General features: G+C 32.0%; 1 protein-coding gene across 2 annotated transcripts in view; it reads left to right on the forward strand.

Annotated features, from left to right (window-relative positions):
* The window catches only part of LOC116776552 (putative fatty acyl-CoA reductase CG5065), a 23,408-nt gene continuing 2,682 nt past the window's right edge, over window positions 1-20,726 (forward strand). Inside the window, exons 1-11 of one of the 2 annotated variants that reach the window (XM_032669756.2) lie at window positions 1-215; window positions 13,191-13,428; window positions 13,568-13,684; window positions 14,735-14,857; window positions 15,915-16,040; window positions 16,999-17,152; window positions 17,491-17,592; window positions 18,410-18,602; window positions 19,175-19,281; window positions 19,617-19,749; window positions 20,384-20,641. In XM_032669756.2, the coding sequence (XP_032525647.2) occupies window positions 13,315-13,428; window positions 13,568-13,684; window positions 14,735-14,857; window positions 15,915-16,040; window positions 16,999-17,152; window positions 17,491-17,592; window positions 18,410-18,602; window positions 19,175-19,281; window positions 19,617-19,749; window positions 20,384-20,641 (1,427 nt within the window). In that variant the 5' untranslated portion in view covers window positions 1-215; window positions 13,191-13,314. Of the gene's footprint in view, window positions 216-3,774; window positions 3,864-13,190; window positions 13,429-13,567; window positions 13,685-14,734; window positions 14,858-15,914; window positions 16,041-16,998; window positions 17,153-17,490; window positions 17,593-18,409; window positions 18,603-19,174; window positions 19,282-19,616; window positions 19,750-20,383; window positions 20,642-20,726 lie in introns of those variants that run through there. The other variant, XM_032669757.2, reaches the window with a different exon arrangement.

Genomic DNA, 20,726 nt, shown 5'->3' on the forward strand with positions numbered 1-20,726 from the left:
ATGCGCGATCCCGCTCTGTGAGACTGGCAAGATGGCCGAGTAACGCGTTAGCAAATTGATTTTATATTTAATACCTACAGCACGCAACGATATTAGACAGAAAAATAGATTTAGTAACATATCATACATTCCATTTAATGTGCTGTTATTATAATATAATATTTTAAAATAATTTTATAACCTTCAATGTGTTGTGTGTTAGTGTTTGAATATAGGTAAGTAATAAATTAATGTTTATATAATTGTCATTTGTCAGAACCTTTTTTATTATATGTGTAACGATAATTTAACTAATTTAAGTTATTTTTATTATTATTATTTTAATCGCTTAAATCCGGATTCTGTCTCGGAATCTCGAATTGGATAAGCATGCGCTATTATTTTCGCAAATGAGATAATTTTGTCCAAATATCACGTCTAATTATCTTAATATTTGGGCCTTGTAAAAATTGGTAGAAAAAATTTTGTTCGGTGATTTTAATTTAGTATTTCTCACACCATTCTCGTCTCAATGAGCTAGACCTGCCCTACTTTTGGAATTAGCACAGATTTTGCGGTAATGTTAGAGTCGGTGAATTCTTTTTTTTTTTTAAATACTCAGAAATAAATTGATACCATACGTATTATTAAATATGTAAAACCTATTTATTTTTCCTATTCCACAAATATATGTGAAATAAAAATGTTAAATTAAGCATAAAATAAATACTATGTATTATTTTGTTCTAAAATAAATTTACATAAAATATAAAGGAATAAAAAAACATCCACGAAAAAATAGTAATTTAAATTTTTAATCATATACTTAGGTTTTTGGAATTTATTTTTAGAAATTAATATTTTACGTTATCATAATTATTTATTTTTTTTGAGAAATTCATTAAAATAACTTTATGATTTTTTACTCAAATACTTACTAGTTTTAGTTGGAGACAAAAAAATTATAAGTAAAAAATTCAATATTAGATTTAGAACCTATCCTTAAAATATTACGTGCATAAAAGCATTAATAGTTAACTTACATAACGCTTGTTTTTTATTTAGCAAGTGGCGCCATCTCTTATCGAATTACTGCATTTCTTTGTAATATTTAAAACTAAACCGCTGCGTCTTATTAATGTGGGTTAAGGCTTACAATCGCCTGCCTAATCTCACCGGAAATCGTTTAGATGTCTTTTAATTTCGTTTCGTCCTAAATTTTACTTCCACTTGCCGCTGTGAATGTGCGTGACCTTTTTTTTTTATAAATTTTTCATACTATACTCGTCTATTATTTTAAATTAAGAAGTAAATAATGTATATATGTATATATTATATACATATCTCAGTCAGTCACAATGATGATCGGGAGTCCCATTTCTTCAATCACTATGAATGTGTTATAAATTGTGTCACCTCTCATCCAATTAAGGGAATAATGTCGGCCCATTTTTTTTTTATGTCAACATAGCTGACGCTAAACAGCTTAAGGCTGCGGCCTTAGTGGGGCGGAGCGGTTAGCGGATCATATATATGTATACGAGTACAAGTAGATAAAGTTATTGTATGTTTATGGGATACCAAAATAAGATTTTAAACATTTTTGCATCTCTGTGTTCCGGCTAGTCTCTGAAATGGCTTGACCGATTTTGATGGGACTTTTACGTGTTGATAGCTAGTGCATTACGTTGTAACTTGGGATCGTGTGATTTTTAGAGATTTTATGTGTTCTTATAACATACATAAACGTAGTAACATAAAAATTATATATTTATTATCTTTGATATATCAATAATATATAAATGGTATACGTTGAAACTTTTCGTTTACGTTAAATCATTCGTACTAAGCCTAATTTTGCAGTTAATTTATTGTTTGCAACTAGTTTAATGTTTTGTTGAATTACAGTACTAAAATAAATGGTAATTTAATAAAAAAAAATTTATATAAATTTTTTTATTTAGCTCATTCATGTTCGCCGTAACATTATTATTAACGCTTTAATGCTAGAAAAAAATTATTCTCATTGCTTATTTTTAATATATATGTGATGACAATACATATGTACGTTTGTCTGTCACATTTAATACAGCAACCTTTTGATGAATCATGTCACTCAATTAACTTCGTTGAATTTTAAATTTACCAAATTAAATTAAATTTAATTAAATTTACCAAATTCTATAAATAGCAAACCCAGTTTAAATCACAAATTCTCTATATCATTAACAAATGCTTCAAACGTAGATTTAGGAACAGTGGCATTCGTATATCCACGATTTATCGAGAATACTACGTACGAACTATCGGTATTGAGTTGACGTAGTAAACTCACGTTAAGGGTGTTTAATAAATAATAAAAAAAATCTTCAGGCTGCCTAAAGTTAAATACGACGAAATTAAAACACGCTTCATCCCATAGGATTTGGATAATGAGAGGCGAAAAATTATTGAAAAATCTTTACACACGTTATATATGTTAATTAAGATCTGAATAACCCGGAAGATGGCGCCGGCATCACAATACGATTAAATATATGGAATGCGTACACCAAGTCTAGGTATAGGTATGACACGATAGCTCAGATATTAAAATGACTTGCTAAGAGTGTCAGGTTCAAATCGGTTAAGCATGAAGTATTTAGAACAACATTACTTGAGGTCGCAGACGTCGCATCTTTGCTGTTACCAACAGAAAAAAATCCATATACCTTATTAGATTTAATCCCATGGAGTAATTCAATTCTACCCTACCTATATGATAAATTGTGAAACGATTTTCTTAAAACTATTCCCGTGTACCGCGCGTAACATATATATTTTATAATTCAGGTAAATATACGGAAAGTGAAAACCGGTTTAAAAGTCGTTTTTATCTCTCATTATTTTTAACCATAAAACGTAAGAGTTACGTTGTGACATTAAACTAAGGCCCTAGTAATATTGGGACAATTGGCTACTTCCTATTATAACTGAGTGCGTACATCAAATATATCAGTAAAGCAAAAAATAGGCCATGCTGTGTCGAAATATTTTAATCGTATAATAAATTTTAGTCAGCATTAAAATATATCTCGCTGTTACGTCCGTTCTGCTCGTAATTTTCTCGGATTGACTGATTTTGATGTAGCTCTTGAGAATGCTTGACGAGGATAGAGAGACAACCACCACCAGAAATTAGTACACCCTGTAACTAATTCACCAGTGACGAGGAAAGTTCGATCTGAGACTTGCAGAAGTCTAAACCTGATTCCAGATATTGCAGCTTAACGCTGGAAATGATTTGGAGCTTAAAGAAAGAGAGTAAACAGGTGACTTTTCCAGACGTTGATAATAATATATCTAATAAAGTCAGAATTCTCGGCTTATTATATAACTTTTTTAGGTTTAATCTGGAAGAGCTGGATTACTGTATCAATTTCAGATTATCCAATCATTAAAAATTAATCATGATTTTTATTATTCTGAGTAGGTACATTCGATAAGTGTATGTTACTATCTTAAGATATCTTGGTAGATACGTTCAGCTTATCGGGGCCCTAATTCGATATTTTAAAGAAAGTTAGGTTGAAAATATACTAGACAACTTATTTTAAGTAAAAAAAAAAAAAAATCCTAATATTTCGAAAATAATTTCAAAGTGATTAACCTTTGTATAACGTTATTAAAAACTAAATTTTTTTATATAAAATTCAGAATATATACAGACGTAATATATATATATATATATATATATATATATATATGTATATATATATACATATGTATATATATATACAGTGTAGTGTACTAGTGGTTCGTCAGTACGTTCTGTTCCGTCGGCTTTAACGGTATAGTGTTGTTGGAACGGTATTTTTAAATTTAGTGTCAGTGTGTCTTCATTGGTAAGTAGCTCGCGAACTGTACTGAATTTTTATATTTATCTATTTTGGAAATAACTGGTAATATTTATAAAGCTTGCTCCATTTATATATATATATATATATATATATATATATATAAATAAGTATGACTAATATATAAACTATTTTTGTATATACGTAAATATTTAATTTTTTTTTTTTGATATCTCAAATAACTTTTTTATTAATAAAAACGTAATTATTATTTTGATATTAAATTATTAAAACGCTTTTTATAAAATCAACACAAATAACATCGTAGTCAACGAAAGGAAAAAAATATTTTCTTTTAAATGTATGAAGTGTATATATTTTTTTATCTATCTATCTTTAATAGCTATCATATTTAAAATTAGTTTGATAAAAAAAAAATATTATCAGTCAAAAAAAAGCCTCACTTTATCTATACCTAAGCTAAATTATATATATATATATATACGCTCGTAAATAATTAAAAATCTACCCGTGTATCCAGCAAAGCGTAGCTTTTGAGGCAGGTCGGGTGTCTCCCACACAGGCCGTGTTGATGTTTCATCACTTTCACAACTTTCAAATGATGAATCAGCGCTCGGTGACGACAAATTTGCACACAAATGACAAATATATACCCTAATATTATTAAATATATACGTAATTTTACTGTACGTGTGTATGTCATTGGACTCATCTGCTGGACGGATAGGAATGAATTTTGTGTGCATTTTTGGCATTCACAAATCATACCGGCAGATGGCGCCGCAGTCTGTTTCTAGGTTATTTAGAATATAAAGCCCGTAACGTAGGTCACTATATGTATTGTCTTTTAAATTTCTTTCTGAGCTCAACCCCGATGTTAACAAAGACGGAGTCACGGCCAGAAAACAGTACGTTATATTTTAATGTAATAGCAAATGTATTACTATTCTTAGTGTTATATATATATATATATAATAACACGTTAGAATGACTTCATCCGTTTATAAAATTTCACGCTCTCAAACGCTACTGGCCATGTTTTCTATGAAACATATATCCTTCTAAAACGCCTACCATCCAGTGAAAGTCGCACCAATATTCGTTCAGTCATTACATTCGAGGGATCGATAACGACTTACGAAGATATTTTTGAAATACAAACATACATGTATATTCGTCTCTATCTAAAATATTTACTTATTAAACGGATATAATATATATATATATATATAGCACCGAAATTTTAAGTAAATTTACCGTAGGAAAAGCCGCTCATATATTTATATTAGGGACAGAAATACAATCGTATTTATTTGTACAGACTGATGTGAACTGAACGTGTATATAGAGCGAATCTAAGTCGGCCTCTAGGTGTAGTTGGTCTGTGTAACTTTCTCCCAGATCAATAAGTCACGGTCGGTCATTGACCTTGGACCGCCAAATACATCATGATGCTATCATGAAAAGGGAGAGATCTAGCTTAGGTCTTGTTTATAGGGTATGATGCTAATACAATGGATGAACACATTTGTTAGAACAAAGGTATGAAAAAATATTATATTTATAATAATGAACGTCTATTGTTTGTTGGACAAAGGTTTAAAACAACAGGTCAAGCGCGAGACGGTTTCGTTTATTGATCTGTAAAAATTAAGCAAAATGTAGCTATCATACAATGGTCCCGTTTAACGTTAATGTCACTCTATCTCGGGTTTTCTGTTATAGTGGTAATCGTATTTCAAGAAGAAGGAATAAAACATACTGTGTCACCCTTCTTTGTCTAAACATTTAATCAGTCAATACAGGTTTAAGATATTTATTATACTATAATAAATTACACCGTTTATGTATAATGAAAAACTCTAAATGCTCCGTATTTCGATCAATGAAACGTGTAGTAAGGCTAGTTTTAATAGCTTGTAACACAGTAATGTAACCACGATTACCTCGGTTAAAGACTTTAAACTCGACGTCACTGGTTCATAAAATAAAATATAAAGAGTTAGATAGTTTAGACAGTTAGTACAATAGGTCATTGACCCTCAAATTATTGTTACTTAATAGTTTTACTACGTACTGTATATGTTTTTTTCCGAATATTTTGGTTTTACTTAAAATATATAATCCCGAAATAACAATGTAAAATTAAAAATTCTCATAGTTCTTTAATAAATTAAAATTAAAAAAAAAACAAAATAACATCGTAAAACCTAAATAATTTAAGAAAAATTCGATAGCTTTATATATTTTGATAATTTACTTAATTTTCAACATTAATTGTTTTTACTTTATTCATCAAAAATGTCGTTCTCGGTTGCATTGTTTTATTTTTATTTCATATTCATAAAAAAATTAAGATTTTCATGAAATTTAAGCCTTTCGTAAGAATTAAAACGTTGATAACGCTTTGATTTAGCTCATTAACGCATCGTCTTGTCACGTTACGGTATTAACGTAGTATTGGATGAGAAACGTGTAACGCTACGTATGTAGTGTTATGGAAAATAAACACGTACTAAGTATATTGTAAAAATATATGTACTTAATTTTATGACACGTCGTTGTAAAATTGTGAAAGTTATTACCGAGTGTGGTCGCACCTTTCAAAGAACGTAACGTAATCATTATTTATATAAATATGTCCGTCACGACTGAATTGCTGGACAGATTTCGATGAAATTTGTCATAAAGATAAAGTGGGACTTCGGAGAAAAGCATGAGCTATTTTTTCAAAGATAAGCCGTTATAATGAAAATTGAGTTTTTCATGGTAATGATTAAAAATGGCTTATATTTAATTGAAAAAGTTTTCCGAACATTGTGATACATACGAACTTTGTTTTCGAAACAACGTTACGCCTCCTAAAGTTATCAACGGAACCTTTATTATATAAAATTAACTAGCGAATATTACCAGTTATTATTTCCGGTTAACATACTGTGGGAATATTTTTATTCATACGAATAACCTAATCGTATACTAAATACTAATAAAAAAAATTAATCTTACTATTCTGGCGTGAATCTCGTTATCAAGGAAACATATACCAGATGCTTTTCATGATTCTGGTAAAGAGCTGATGCTCGTGTCTGCTGGAGCGATTTTGATAAAACATAGCTAAAAAATGCGAGGACACTGGCATTTAAGTGAAAAAAACCGCATCGAAATCTGTAAATCCGTTTACGCACTACGATGCCACAGACAGACATTAAAATCAAACTTACAACAGCCTCCTTTTCGAGTCGTTGTTTAAATATAATTCAGATATAATATTTACTACAAACGACGTAAGGATGAAAAACCATAAAACTAGAAGTATTCTTCTTAATAGTTAATAGTATACTAGTATCCGCAAGTAATAACTCTTACTACAAGTCTTAACTAAATACCGTCAGTCTCAATATAATTTAAACCACCAGCTTTGTAACGACGATTTATGCGTAAAATTTAACACCTTACTAAAATCATTTTAAGGGCACCGAATTAGGTAGAGGTCCCTTTCCTGAGGAAGGTCGTGTTTTAGGACCCTAAAATTGATTACAATATGAAAAATATATTTTAATAAAAATAATATATGTCTAAGTGATAAATACGTAATGTCGTCATTAATAGTTTTTATTGCGGATGTCTGATTTTTATTGCGACGGTTTTGATAAAGTTTTTGCATTACCATCATTTCAAATAGCCAAAAAGTTATAGTTACACATTTTTTTTATTAAATTTACATGATTTGCCTGCGACTACCTCTGCGTAGACAACGGAATTGGGTTCTGGAAATGTGTTAAGCGTGTCGGTGTAATGAACACGGTAACCCGCCGACAGCGACATCTACAATGTGTGTCACGTCACTTCATAAACAATACAATTTTTATGATTTTATACAGAGCAGTATTTACAAGGATAACCGGAATAAATTGTAACGTATGTCCTGTTCTGACGTCTAAGCTGTAACACTTTGCAGTTTCATGAAAATCTGTTCAGTAGTTTTCGAGTGAAAGAGCAACAAACATACATACATATTAGTTGTATTGACTGATAGTGTCTGACAAGCCTTCCACGCGATTGTAAGTAGAAATAAAGATATACAGATTCCAATACGATAAAGAGCATCGAAATTTAATTATTATAAATAAATGATAGACGGCAGAAGACAGGAAACAAGACTAGTTTAGATTACCATCGTCGCTATGAAGTAATTCAAATGTAAGGAAAATGTATAATGTACAATAAATGCGGCTAATAAAGTTGTATTTAATGTTTCCGCCGAGAATCTTAGATGTCATTAAGTTGAATTATTTCATGCCTGTTAATCATAACATAGTATTTAATGAGACTATCCAAAAATTAATATTCCATACATATAATAAATTTCAAAATATTTAAATAGCGTTAAAGAAAAAATCATCAATCTTTTAAATTTTAACTTGCGGGTAACGAGTCTAGTACGGACGCGATGGCTTAATTGTTAAAACGACTTGGACAGTTTACCGGGATTCGCGGGTTCCGAACCAGAGAGTAGGAATAAATTTAATTATGTATATCTATGCTAATATTACAAAGCTGCTGAGTTTGTTTGTTCGTTTGAACAAACTCAGTTAGTAACTATTAACAATACAAACAAATAATGTACTTCGGGTTTTTATGCCTTGTTAAGATCTAGAAAAATGTCGGGAGAGCATATAGTTAGCTGTCACAGTCTAGTCACAATATCCGCTTTTGTATTAAAGAAAAAATATGAAATCGTTACAAGAGATAGGTTACGTTAAATGTGTGTGGTTATATCAATCCCTATACAAATTAGGCATTATGTTATCAAGGCGTTAATGTAAAATAAATACCTTTTAAATAAAACTAATATTTTTTTTATTATAGTACGCGTATTGTATTATTTTAAAGCACATTCACGTCTCGTCCGCCCGTGAACACGGTGACTGCAAAGTAACCGAAGCGTCGGGAGTATGTAGTTCTATTAAAATAATAAAATAGGCATAGTAGTCCTAAAAATATTAGTTTCATTTAAATGAAAACTCGCGACAGTTTAATCTTATCGTGAGAATACTTTTTGTCTCATCCCAATAAGACGTTTCGTTTTTAGAATTGGTACGTAATAATGATTTATTTGCCAAAAAAGTTTTGTCAACTTAATTATACCTCATTAACCTTTAATATTACATTGTGAAAAAAATTAACAATGAAATCATCTAATCACTTAATTTGCGTTATCACGCCTGAATCGCTGAACACATCTTGATGAATTTGGGTATAGAGATAGATGAAACCCTGGAAAAAAACAGGCTACTTTTTATCCCGATTCCAAAACTACACGGTGGAAACCATGAAGGGCGATTTGGGTTCAGTGGCCGTAGTGGGGGAGCGCAACTCGTCGGAAAGAGTCGCATGCTAAAGCTAGTATATACGATTCTTGCGTAATCGTTGAGCTTAAAATTATTATTAAATATAATATCTATAAAACATAGATAAACTTAAGATCTACATTTAATTTATAATCTGTTAATGATCAATTTATTTATCGTTCGTAACTTGACACCGACGCTGATAACGCTATCATTACTAACACACTTTTCGGCATCTGATAAATGATAAGACTATCCACAAGCGGAAGAACATATAATTACATACTTATATAAGTTTAGTATATTTTACGTAAAATACAAACGAACATTCAGATAATTTATTAATTTTGTATTGACTTTAGCATGGACATTGGATGCCTCTTGGAGACAGTTGAAAAATAGTTATATACAGTTCTAGGAAAACAAAGAAAGTTACTTATAATAAGAATTAAGTATCAAAGACACTACATGATTACTCCCTCAGGATAGCAATCCCATTCCATAGCTTGTGTGGTATCAGGAATGTTCTGGTTCGTACGGGAGTTGGTCACGTTCAGCCGTCCACGTCATTCGTTATAAGATATTCTATCTATACAACCTAATGCCCCGGTTGTGTTCGTTTAATTTAAAATTAAATATGTCCAAAATAAAAAATATATTTTATTTTGTTAATATAATAAAAAGTCTTTCGGTCGAGAAAACTGTTTAGGAGATATAGGTATGAGGCACATACATCCCCGGGAACTTATATAATGTTGTGTGTATATTGTTTGTTTATACGTAAGATGTTTTAATGTAGCAGTGATCGATGAAGGGATGCATAAAGGAATTGTAAGTGAAATGGAATGTGGGACGAGTGAGTGAAAGGGCAACGTGTGAGTGAGAGAGAGATATGGTATTGACGAATATATATAATAGTAAAAAAATTTGAAAGGACTTTTAAAAATTAATAGTACGTGGAGTTCCTCCGCGCATAGGATGTGATACTTAATGTGAGAAGGACAAAAGGAAGGAGTGGGAATTGATTTTCAAGTAATTTCTAGTGTTTCTCTAAAACAAACTTTATTACCATTGCTCACAAGTCACAATTGATTGCCCTCATGCGTTCGCACGCGACACATATTTTCGCTCTGTATTTTTTTTTATCCCCGGGAGCGTTGAAAGTTTAACGCAACCTTGTTGAAAGTTGCATTAGAAGTTTCACTACAATAAAATAAATAATACCAAGAACTATGTGTCACTTAACAAGGCACTCTCCTACATATATATCATCATCATCATCAGCCTACGAGCCCACTGCTGAGCAAAGGCCTCTTCTCACATGGAGAAGGTTAGAGCATTAATCACCACGCTTGGTCAGGACGGGTTGGCGATTTCAATCTTATAATTTGAAATTATAAGACCAGGTTACCTCACGATGTTCTCCCTCACCGTCAGTCAGTGGTGTCTAAATACTCTTAGAAAGATCATATGACTCGGAAAACATCACATTGGTACTTGCCAGGTTTTGAACCCGCGCCCTCTCGTATGAGAGGCGGGCCTTTAATCTCCAGGCTACCACGACTCGTATACTCGTATATATATATATGTTTCCAGATGACATATAAAATCATAATCCTAACATACATGTATTGTGCAAGACGCCTCATATAGGATTTCCGTAATTCAATTCTTGGTCGTCAAGAAATTATACGAAATAAACATTTGGCTGCCCATTTACATAACTCTGATAAAACTAATTTAATTTGTAGTTTACTTAGTTTTGCGATATATGTCTTTTTTATATAATTAAATTTATTATATAAAGATAAAAAGAAAGATAAAAATAAGATATTTTCTCAATCCATTATATGAAGTTTAGTTTATGTTATGTTTCAAATAATACTACCTTCATAATGAGAACGCGGTCAGGAGTTATTTTGTAACTGTAACACAGACAGACAGTTAAGTATTCATTCGTTAAATAACGTATAAAGCATTATTATGTGTTTTTACCATGAGTCTATATTCAAACTTAACAGAGAGACCAGTTTAAGTTATAGTAATATGAAACTAAACTCCATACTGTACGTATTTAGTTTCACCATTAAGACCCTTGTTAAGTTTACTGATTGCACTATTCAGAAAACTATAAATAGGTTATTACAGCAAATATCTCAGTCTCAGTTATATCATATACCGTGGGCGATATATCCTCCGTAACAAGCTAAGTCCTACGCGTTCATATTGTCTCAATTTAAAAATTATTCTACATGTTTCAAAAGTATTTATATATATATATATATATATATATATATATATATATATATATATGATTTAGTCAGAATAACCGCAGCGCCATCTGCCGGGTTGATTTGTGAATCTAAATCATCTGAGGCGACATACCAATGTTTATAAGAAATTCATAGTGGCATACACTCTAACAGCACAACTATTTATATACAGATATATTGATTATAATAATATTTGTATGTAATATATATGTATAAACGAGTATGTATATTTACGTGATAGTAAATTCTTGAACTTCTTGCATCTTGCTGGCTGTTAAAGAAGAATAAGTCACAGGTTATGTTTACGTCAATCGTATGTTATAACTATATGAACGAAAATATTATATGTGATAACGTGCACACTGCTATGGGAAGCGGATAGTGCTCTACTGATTTTGATGTGGTTCCAACGTTACCAAACATCTGTATATATTGAGTTGTCAGACGCCATCAGGTATTTGGCTTATTTGATTTGAGGGTGCGTTTCGCTTGGTTTGGTTAGATTTTTATGGGTGAACCTTCTGAATAGTGATACTTTGAGACCATAAATATGTATACGTATATATATAAATAAATTTATTTGATTTGTCTGTATGTAGCAATGTTTTTAAGTGCAACACGACCTATATTTTTGTATGTCAGTGTATTCTTTGGCTGAAGCATCTGTGATGAGAATTTTACTGTTCTATAGGCGTGGTAGATGATATGTTTTATATAATAGCATGTTGGGATCCTTGGGCGGTTCACAAAAACATCAAAATACTGCCTGTTTTTCGTTAAAAAACTAGTCTATCTTAAAGTTCTTGGTTGCACGTACAATATTCACATATATTGTATTCTGGAATTATTAAATCATACTCATTTTTAAAAACCATAGCCACTAAGTAGTGTGTGTTTTTTTTAATATTATATATATATCATATATTATAATATTGAATTCGATTTAAACGACTGATTAATGTGCGTCTGTCTATTCAAATACGAAACTAATTATATGCATATTTAGCAGCTTAGCTTATAGAGACGGACATACACACAGCTCCACTATTATCCAAACGGATCACAAACAAAACCGGGATATAAATGTTGTATGTTTGCAGTAAATAAGCTATAAACTTAAAAACGATCTCTATGATAGTATAAAACTATCATTTCTGGTCATTACCAGGAATCGTACCGCAGTCGACGCAGCATAGCGGTCCGCTAACTTTTTCAGATACGCCATCGTGACGTTATCAGTCCATCAAATTTATATTTCCTATACGTACGGAAATCCCTTTTTAGGTTCACATAATGAGATCTAAGATTTTCGCGAGTATTCATTTAAATGAAACTAGTATTATTCGGATTTACTATTCGGATTTTATTATTTAAACCCTTTTTAGGTTATCGTCTCAGCAATGTCTCCTGATTTATACAATAATTGAAAGTGGAAAACTGAAGTTTTATTGGAATTAACTTTCACATAACCTTGGTTAATAGTTACGAGAGCCATTGAATGCTATTGAATTGATAAAACTATGAATATTTTGAATTCCCATGTATATGTATATTATAATATTTAGAGTACTACATATATTTATTATATTTATTTAAAAATTATTTAATTCACAACGTTCATTGTTTCTGTTAAGTCAAAACAAGTCCACGCTCATGACTCGCTCTCATTTCATAGTCATAAAACAACCGTGCTCACGACAATGGTCTCACTCCCGCCTTTGTTACAGATGAACCAGCCATGTTGGGATATAATGAGAGAATTTGAATTAAATAATATACGCACATGAGTTTTAAGAGCCTAATAAAATATATATATGAATATAGAATAAATTGCTTTCGCGAAAATATAAAATGGCGTCGTGCCTTGGTGGCCATTTTGGTTTGAACCAGGACTATATACCGGTTGCCGATTTTTATGCTGATAAATCGATTTTTGTCACCGGTGGAACGGGATTCATGGGGAAGGTGAGTGAGATGTTCCTGAATAGACATTTTTATGACTGCCATATGTTAAATCCCACTGTTTGTGACAGTTGGAGCATAATTTGTATCGGAAGTATGGATAGGAGGTCAATTTTGGTCTAATAAATGGTATTCGTGGCAGGTCCTGGTCGAGAAGCTACTGCGGAGTTGTCCAAAAATCAAGAAAATCTATCTTCTAATGAGGCCGAAGCGAGGTCAGGACGTGGCCTCCCGTCTGACAGAACTAACACAGTCGCCGGTGAGTTCAGAACAATGTTTAGCAGAACTATCACAAAGAATTGTTAGAAAATACCTTTTTGGTAGCAAAAATTCTTCTGTATTCCATACAGAAGAATTTATATCTAACTTCAAGATAGTTTCAATTTGACTGTAATGATATTATCAATGCAAAATGACCTTGAATAAGCTGCCAAAAATTTGTCCATATTTTGCCACACAACTTAATATAATTTAGAAATAACACCCAAGACACTAATTTCATTTCGTGTCACATAAGTTTCATTAATCAGACATATTTTGATTTCACTGCAGTAGTTTTTTAATAATTACTTTATACGATCGATTTGAAGAGCGAGGCCATTTTGGCGACCCAAAACACGCGAGGTCTTAATAAGGACTTAGGGTCCTAGCTCTCGATGTACAATACAAACAAAATATACGCTGTGTTCGACGATTAACTCGATACTTACAGTTGCTATGTTTTCTGTATATACAGCGGTTTGTGAACGGAAATAACCTTCAAATTGTATAGCAAGATGAAGATTTAAATATTCCTAACATAAGTTTCCACAGTAAACTAAACACGGACAGTTTGTAGTATTCATTCGTAAATAGAGTTAATGAGCTTAGTTTGGCGATACGCATACATGTGATGTGAATATAATGTTTACCATAAGTGCGTTTCGTAACTAGATACGGAGCGTTAACGGTTATTCATACGTAAATCCTATCAAATTAATATTAATATAGGTCATTGAATGAGAAACGTGGAACGTGTCGTATGTCGTGTAACAGCAAACTGGTGTTAAGCGTACAGTTATAATTCCTTATAGTTCGGTATTATCAGATATACCTCCTTGTCATCTCTGTGAGAAATTAAAATTATAACATTACGATTATATCTGGTACATATAAAACTTGCTTGATTAATATCATTATTGTCACTTAATTATAATGCAATAATATATATATATATATATATATATATATATATATATATATATATATATATATATATATATATATATATATTATACTATTCTAATCTCTTATGTGTTTCCACCGACAGTTGTTTGAATCGTTAAGAAAAGAAAGACCTCAGGAATTAAATAAGATAGTACCAATAGTAGGGGACATAACGGAACCTGAGCTGGGTATCAGCCCGGCTGACCAGGAGATGCTATGCCAAAAGGTGAGTTTGGATATACATCCATACATACAAACACACACACACACATTCATTCATACATACAAAACTATACTAGCGCTATGGCTCAGTTTCCAAAGTGACTTCAATACAATATTATAATGGTTGCAGGTTCAATCCAGTTCGTACTATACATATTTCACTATGTTTTTTTCTATATGAATCATACACACACACACACACACATACACACACACATATGTACATATATAAGTTTTTTTGATCAATACTATTTTTCATATTGTATCTAATCAGCCTGCCGGTAATGTGTGGTAAGGGACCCATTATTTCCAAGTCAATTAATTTGAAAGGCTATAAATATTTTTTATTTAATTTATGATATTACAAATACTTCCATGTATCATATATGTGTAATAAGTACTGGTACTAAGGTAACGAGTATGAAGTAACTCGACACTGTCAGTATTATAGTTTGAGAATACAAATACCGTATGGACTATTCATTTCTATTTACTTGTAAAGCATTTTCCTTGTTTCAATATATAATAATGTCTCTACAACCCTCCAATATATATAACCCTTTGATATGTCTGCTAAATTTATCTGATAGAAATATTTGTCTCTTGAGCCATTTTTGGTTATCAAGTGATTTATTTAACTGTATGTATAACGGTCTAGTTAAAGTTTTAACTATTGTTATATCGTTTTTGACTCTATAATCTCTGTTTGTCGTTAAATCACAGTTCTGTCAGAAAATAATATAAAGAATAAAAAATCCTATTAAGCTCTCTCAGTGCGACAACGAAACGAGATAAATTTTATAAACAAATTTTTGTTTTAATACATTTTATTTATAACGACGTGACGTTTATGTGTGTACGTGGGACAATTTATTAGCACGGTATTGGAACACTTATTTTTTTATCATTTTTATCATCTCTCGTTGGCTCAGCATCATCAGATGACAGACCTGTGATTTTTTAATAGCCTGATAATAGTTTCCACTTCAGTTATTTAAATGTCGGGTACATTGTACACCTGGATTTTGATCCAGAATAACCCAGAACTCTTGTATCTCCAGGTGTCCGTGGTGTTCCATTCAGCTGCAACAGTTAAATTCGACGAGAAATTGAAGCTGTCTGTAACAATCAACATGCTGGGGACGCAACAACTAGTACAGTTGTGTCATCGTATGCTGGGATTGGAGGTAAGACCCATATATATATATACATACATACATACATTGTTTAATAATATACATATATATGTATATTATTGGTCCGAGACTAGCTATAATATATTTAACTAGAAGAAGTAATACACTATTTGTAATTATTTTGGGGGTTTCAAAAATTATTAAAACTACCTCCCCAGCGACTAGTGACTAGCGAGTGACGTCACTAACCAGTTTTTTTTTTGTACTAATTTAGTAGTAACCAGTATTGCTATGTATTGAAAAAGTAATTAAAAATTCTATCAAATAATTAATATGTATTTATTATAACTGAATATATATGTTTGGATAATTAAGAATATATATATATATGTGTGTGTGTGTGTGTGTGTGTGTGTGTGTGTGTGTGTGTGTGTATATGTTTATTTAAAACATGCTTAAGTTATAAGCACACAATACTTCTATACAATAAACATAGCAGCAAATACACATACATAAATTTGCATGCAACATTGTCTTGCATGCATATATATATTTAAATCCGAAACAGCCATGCATGAAACAAGGCCGTTTATTATATGAATACTAATCCTATTCAAATAATGTTTGTATGTTTGTAACACTACATCAAAACCGCTGGACCGATTTTGATGAAACTGTACATTAGTATAGTTATCAAAAGAGCAGCTATGTTTTGTCAGTGTATGTGTGGTTATTGCTTAATTGATATGAAGTGATTGATTAAAGAAATAAAAAAAATTGATTGACTGATTGAAAATTTGTACAAATTTATATGTCTGGGGGACTCTTGTAATTTTTTATTTTTTTGAATTAATTAATTAATTAATTATGGAATTAATAATAAGTTTTTATTAAGCTTCCTAATTAATTCATGTTTTATATCAAATGTATAAGATATTCGTATAATATAATTTTATTATCTAAACTACTAACAAAATGTCCTTCAAGTCGTGTATTTCTCTGAATACAGGCCTTAGTCCACGTGTCCACCGCGTATTGTAACTGTGAACGTGAGCGTGTGGAGGAGACGGTTTACTCGCCGCCGGCTCAGCCTGAACACGTGGTGACCCTCGTCCAGACGCTGAACGACGAGCTGGTCGACAGGATCACGCCTGACCTAGTCGGTGAGTCTGTGGGGCGCGGCTGCCTGGTGTGAAGGGCCGAACGGTGTGACACTACACACGTCACAGAAACAACCTTGGCTTATGTTTTGTATGTAGTAACAATAGATATCTTCATTTATCCAACGCACTGATATTAGTATGAGGAATGATTTGCTATACTTTAAACTGTCAGTATTTAGTGTGACAATTTAAACTAGTACTAAGCATACTCGAAAGTCATATATTAAGGATCTTTACATATTTTTAATGTTTGATAAGGGACAAAAGTATATAAGTAAGTATATATATATATATATATATATTTGTATGTTGGCTAATATAATATAATATGTTTATAGGTGACCGACCCAACACATACACCTTCACTAAGGCCCTGGCCGAGGACATGTTGATAAAGGAGTGTGGGAACCTGCCCGTGGCGATCGTTAGACCATCTATAGGTTAGTGACAGACAGCATACACACACAACACACACAGAGACCTATATATGTACACACTAAAACTACCTTTAATACGGACAAAGACAAAATAAGGTTCACTTTAAACTGACAAATGTATGTCTATATATATACATATATATTATTTTAGCAGTTTGCATTAAAACCTAGAATTTATATTAAATTAAATATCGGTTTTTATAATCTGTTTTATGTATAAAAGAATCTGAGTCCATGGTGATAAATTGTTATCTGTAATATTAATTGTATATCGGCTAGCTTCTTGCCTGCGTCAGTGTGATATCTTATATCTGTGTCACGTGTCTGCGGATGGGCCGATTTTGATGAGATTAAATAGATTTATAATCTATGTCACGTAAAGATAACTATTGTACTGTAATTAGCAAAGCACACTATATATTTAGTTGTCAGTAGAGGCCAATAGTATATTACTTTTATTCATGTTAAACAATTAAACTGACTATATATATATATATAATAAGTAAAAATAGTTAAATTACTAATAACTGTTAGAATAAGCATTGAAACTAATATTTACAAATGCAATGTAAATAATATTGTATTTATTTTGAATAAAATCAACACACACACATATATATATTTGTATATTTGTCTTTACAAATAAAAACATTACATCATAACAAAAGTATATATATATTTTTGTTATTTACATATAATAAGGTTTACAAGTTTGTTTGCATATTATATTTATATAGCAATATATAAATATTACAAGATCTATTGATATTTGTTTTAAATACAAGTAAAATATTAATATTATTTTATTATATATTTCCAGTGCTGTCGTCAGTTCGCGAACCTGTTAAGGGTTGGGTAGACAATTGGAATGGACCCAATGGCATAATAGCGGCGGTTGGCAAGGGAGTGTTCCGTACAATGCTGGGGAACGGCACGAGGGTAGCTGATCTGGTGCCAGTGGATACTGTCATTAATCTTATGATAGTATGCGCTTGGAGGACTCATCTCAGAAGGTAGTATCTGAATTTTGGTCGATCTAAATACTTAAAACACGTCTGCTATAAGGTTCGACCTTTGAACTCTGGTCACATCTTTATCTGCGCGATCAAAAATGTTAGGTACCAACATCCGGTGATAGGTTTCCGTCTCGCGAAGACACGTGTTGGTAAATATGATGTGTTCAAGTACCTACCTACCGTCGCTGTATAGAAAGTAACATTTATAAGTTAGTGTTACAAGTGGCGCCATCTGTGCCGTACTAATTATAATATATCCTTAGAATTATTTCTTTATTATAATTAATAATAATACTAAACCATTGTGATTTTGTGATGGCAACATTTAATTATCGACTTGTATTTGAAAATAAGCACTTGCTTCAGCCATTTTGTATGACGTCACTGGGAGTGACGCTGAACATTCAGACAAGACTAACATTAGTGCTGTCATAGTAACTGTATATTCAATATTCAATAATATAGGAAGCTTACAATCAATTTTTATAATCGATATTTCTTTGTTTTTCCTTTGTCGTAATTTTTTTTCGATTTTCGAATGTTATTTAAAATGTTTTTTTTTTCCCCAGAGGCGACGGCGTTGTCGTCTACAACTGCTGCACCGGCCAGCAGAACCCCATAACGTGGCAACGCTTTGTTAAGACGAGTTTCAAGTACATGAGAAAACATCCGTTCAGTGAGTTGACATTATAAAGTATAATATAATTTGTTGTTTAAATTAAATCAGTCAATGGATTGGCGTACGGGATCTGTTGACCGTATCCGGTTGAAGTCGGATTGGCGATTGGCGAGCCTGATAGATTTACGGTATCATTTCAATCGGATTCGTTGTCAGGCTAAAAGCACTCTATCATAATCCATCAGTGTGAGGTAAATAGTGAGTAAGATGTCGATTCTGAAATATAGCAAATATACTAATTAAAAATAATACCAACATACAATAATATATGGAAAAAATATACAATTCCACTGAATAATATATATATATATATATATATGTAATATTTCCAGGTGAAGTGGTGTGGTATCCAGGTGGTGATATCACCAGCAGTCGTTTCCAGCACGGGATCCTCTCCCTCCTCCAGCACAGGCTGCCGGCTGTCCTCATAGACCTGGTAGCCAGAATCACCGGCAGTAAGCCTGTGTGAGTCAATATATCACTGGCTATATGTATCTGGATGTTTGTAGCTCTTTATACGAAAAGTCGCTGAGCAGATTTTGATTAAACTTTTATGATGCAGCTGTGACGTCAGAATGAGATGTGGCCAGGAATTGTATAGAGTAACGTTTGCCGGTTATAGATGTCGCTAGCTGTTGTTTACTGTGTCCGACACCCAATTAAAATAAGTAGTAAATTAGATTTTCCCAACAAAAGAAATATTTTTTCTACACTGTCATTATATTTCTATTGCATTGTGGATGCCGTCACAATTTCTGCATCTAAAACATTAATATTATAAAACTACCCTCTTTAAAATTATAAAACTACCCTCGTGTACAAAATGTTTACTGGCAATCATTAACTTAATTCGTAATGTCGATTTAAGTGAACTGAATAACATACAGCTATTATGTTTATCTTGGGATGCATCAATCCGATGATAAATCTCAAGATAAATTAACAGCGATATTACTTTATTAACTTAATTGAATATTATGTTATATGTGTGAAACAGCGCTGTTCGATTGTTTATGGGATTTAAAAAATATTAGTATATATATATATATATGCCTTATTTAATTATTAATTTACTTAGCAATGTCTATATATGTCACAGGATGGTTAGAGTTCAGAACAAACTGGAGAAGGCATCGGCCTGCCTGGAGTACTTCACAACAAGACAGTGGGCGTTCGCTGACAACAACGTGCAGGCGCTGTGCCGGAGCCTGTCGCCCGAGGACAGGGACACCTTCGACTTTGACGTCACCAACATTAACTGGGATGGATATATTGAGTCCTATGTCCTCGGAATAAGGAGGTTTCTATTCAAGGAGAGCCCGCACACCCTGCCCAAGTCCAGGACGATAATGCGGAGGTATGTGACACACATACAGCCAGTAAATCATTAGGACACAATTCCTGAAGCTACTGAAATGAGATATTCTTAATCTCGCAGGCTC

The sequence above is a fragment of the Danaus plexippus genome, chromosome 30, assembly GCF_018135715.1.
Source record: "Danaus plexippus chromosome 30, MEX_DaPlex, whole genome shotgun sequence".
In the NCBI taxonomy this organism is placed as follows: domain Eukaryota; kingdom Metazoa; phylum Arthropoda; class Insecta; order Lepidoptera; family Nymphalidae; genus Danaus; species Danaus plexippus.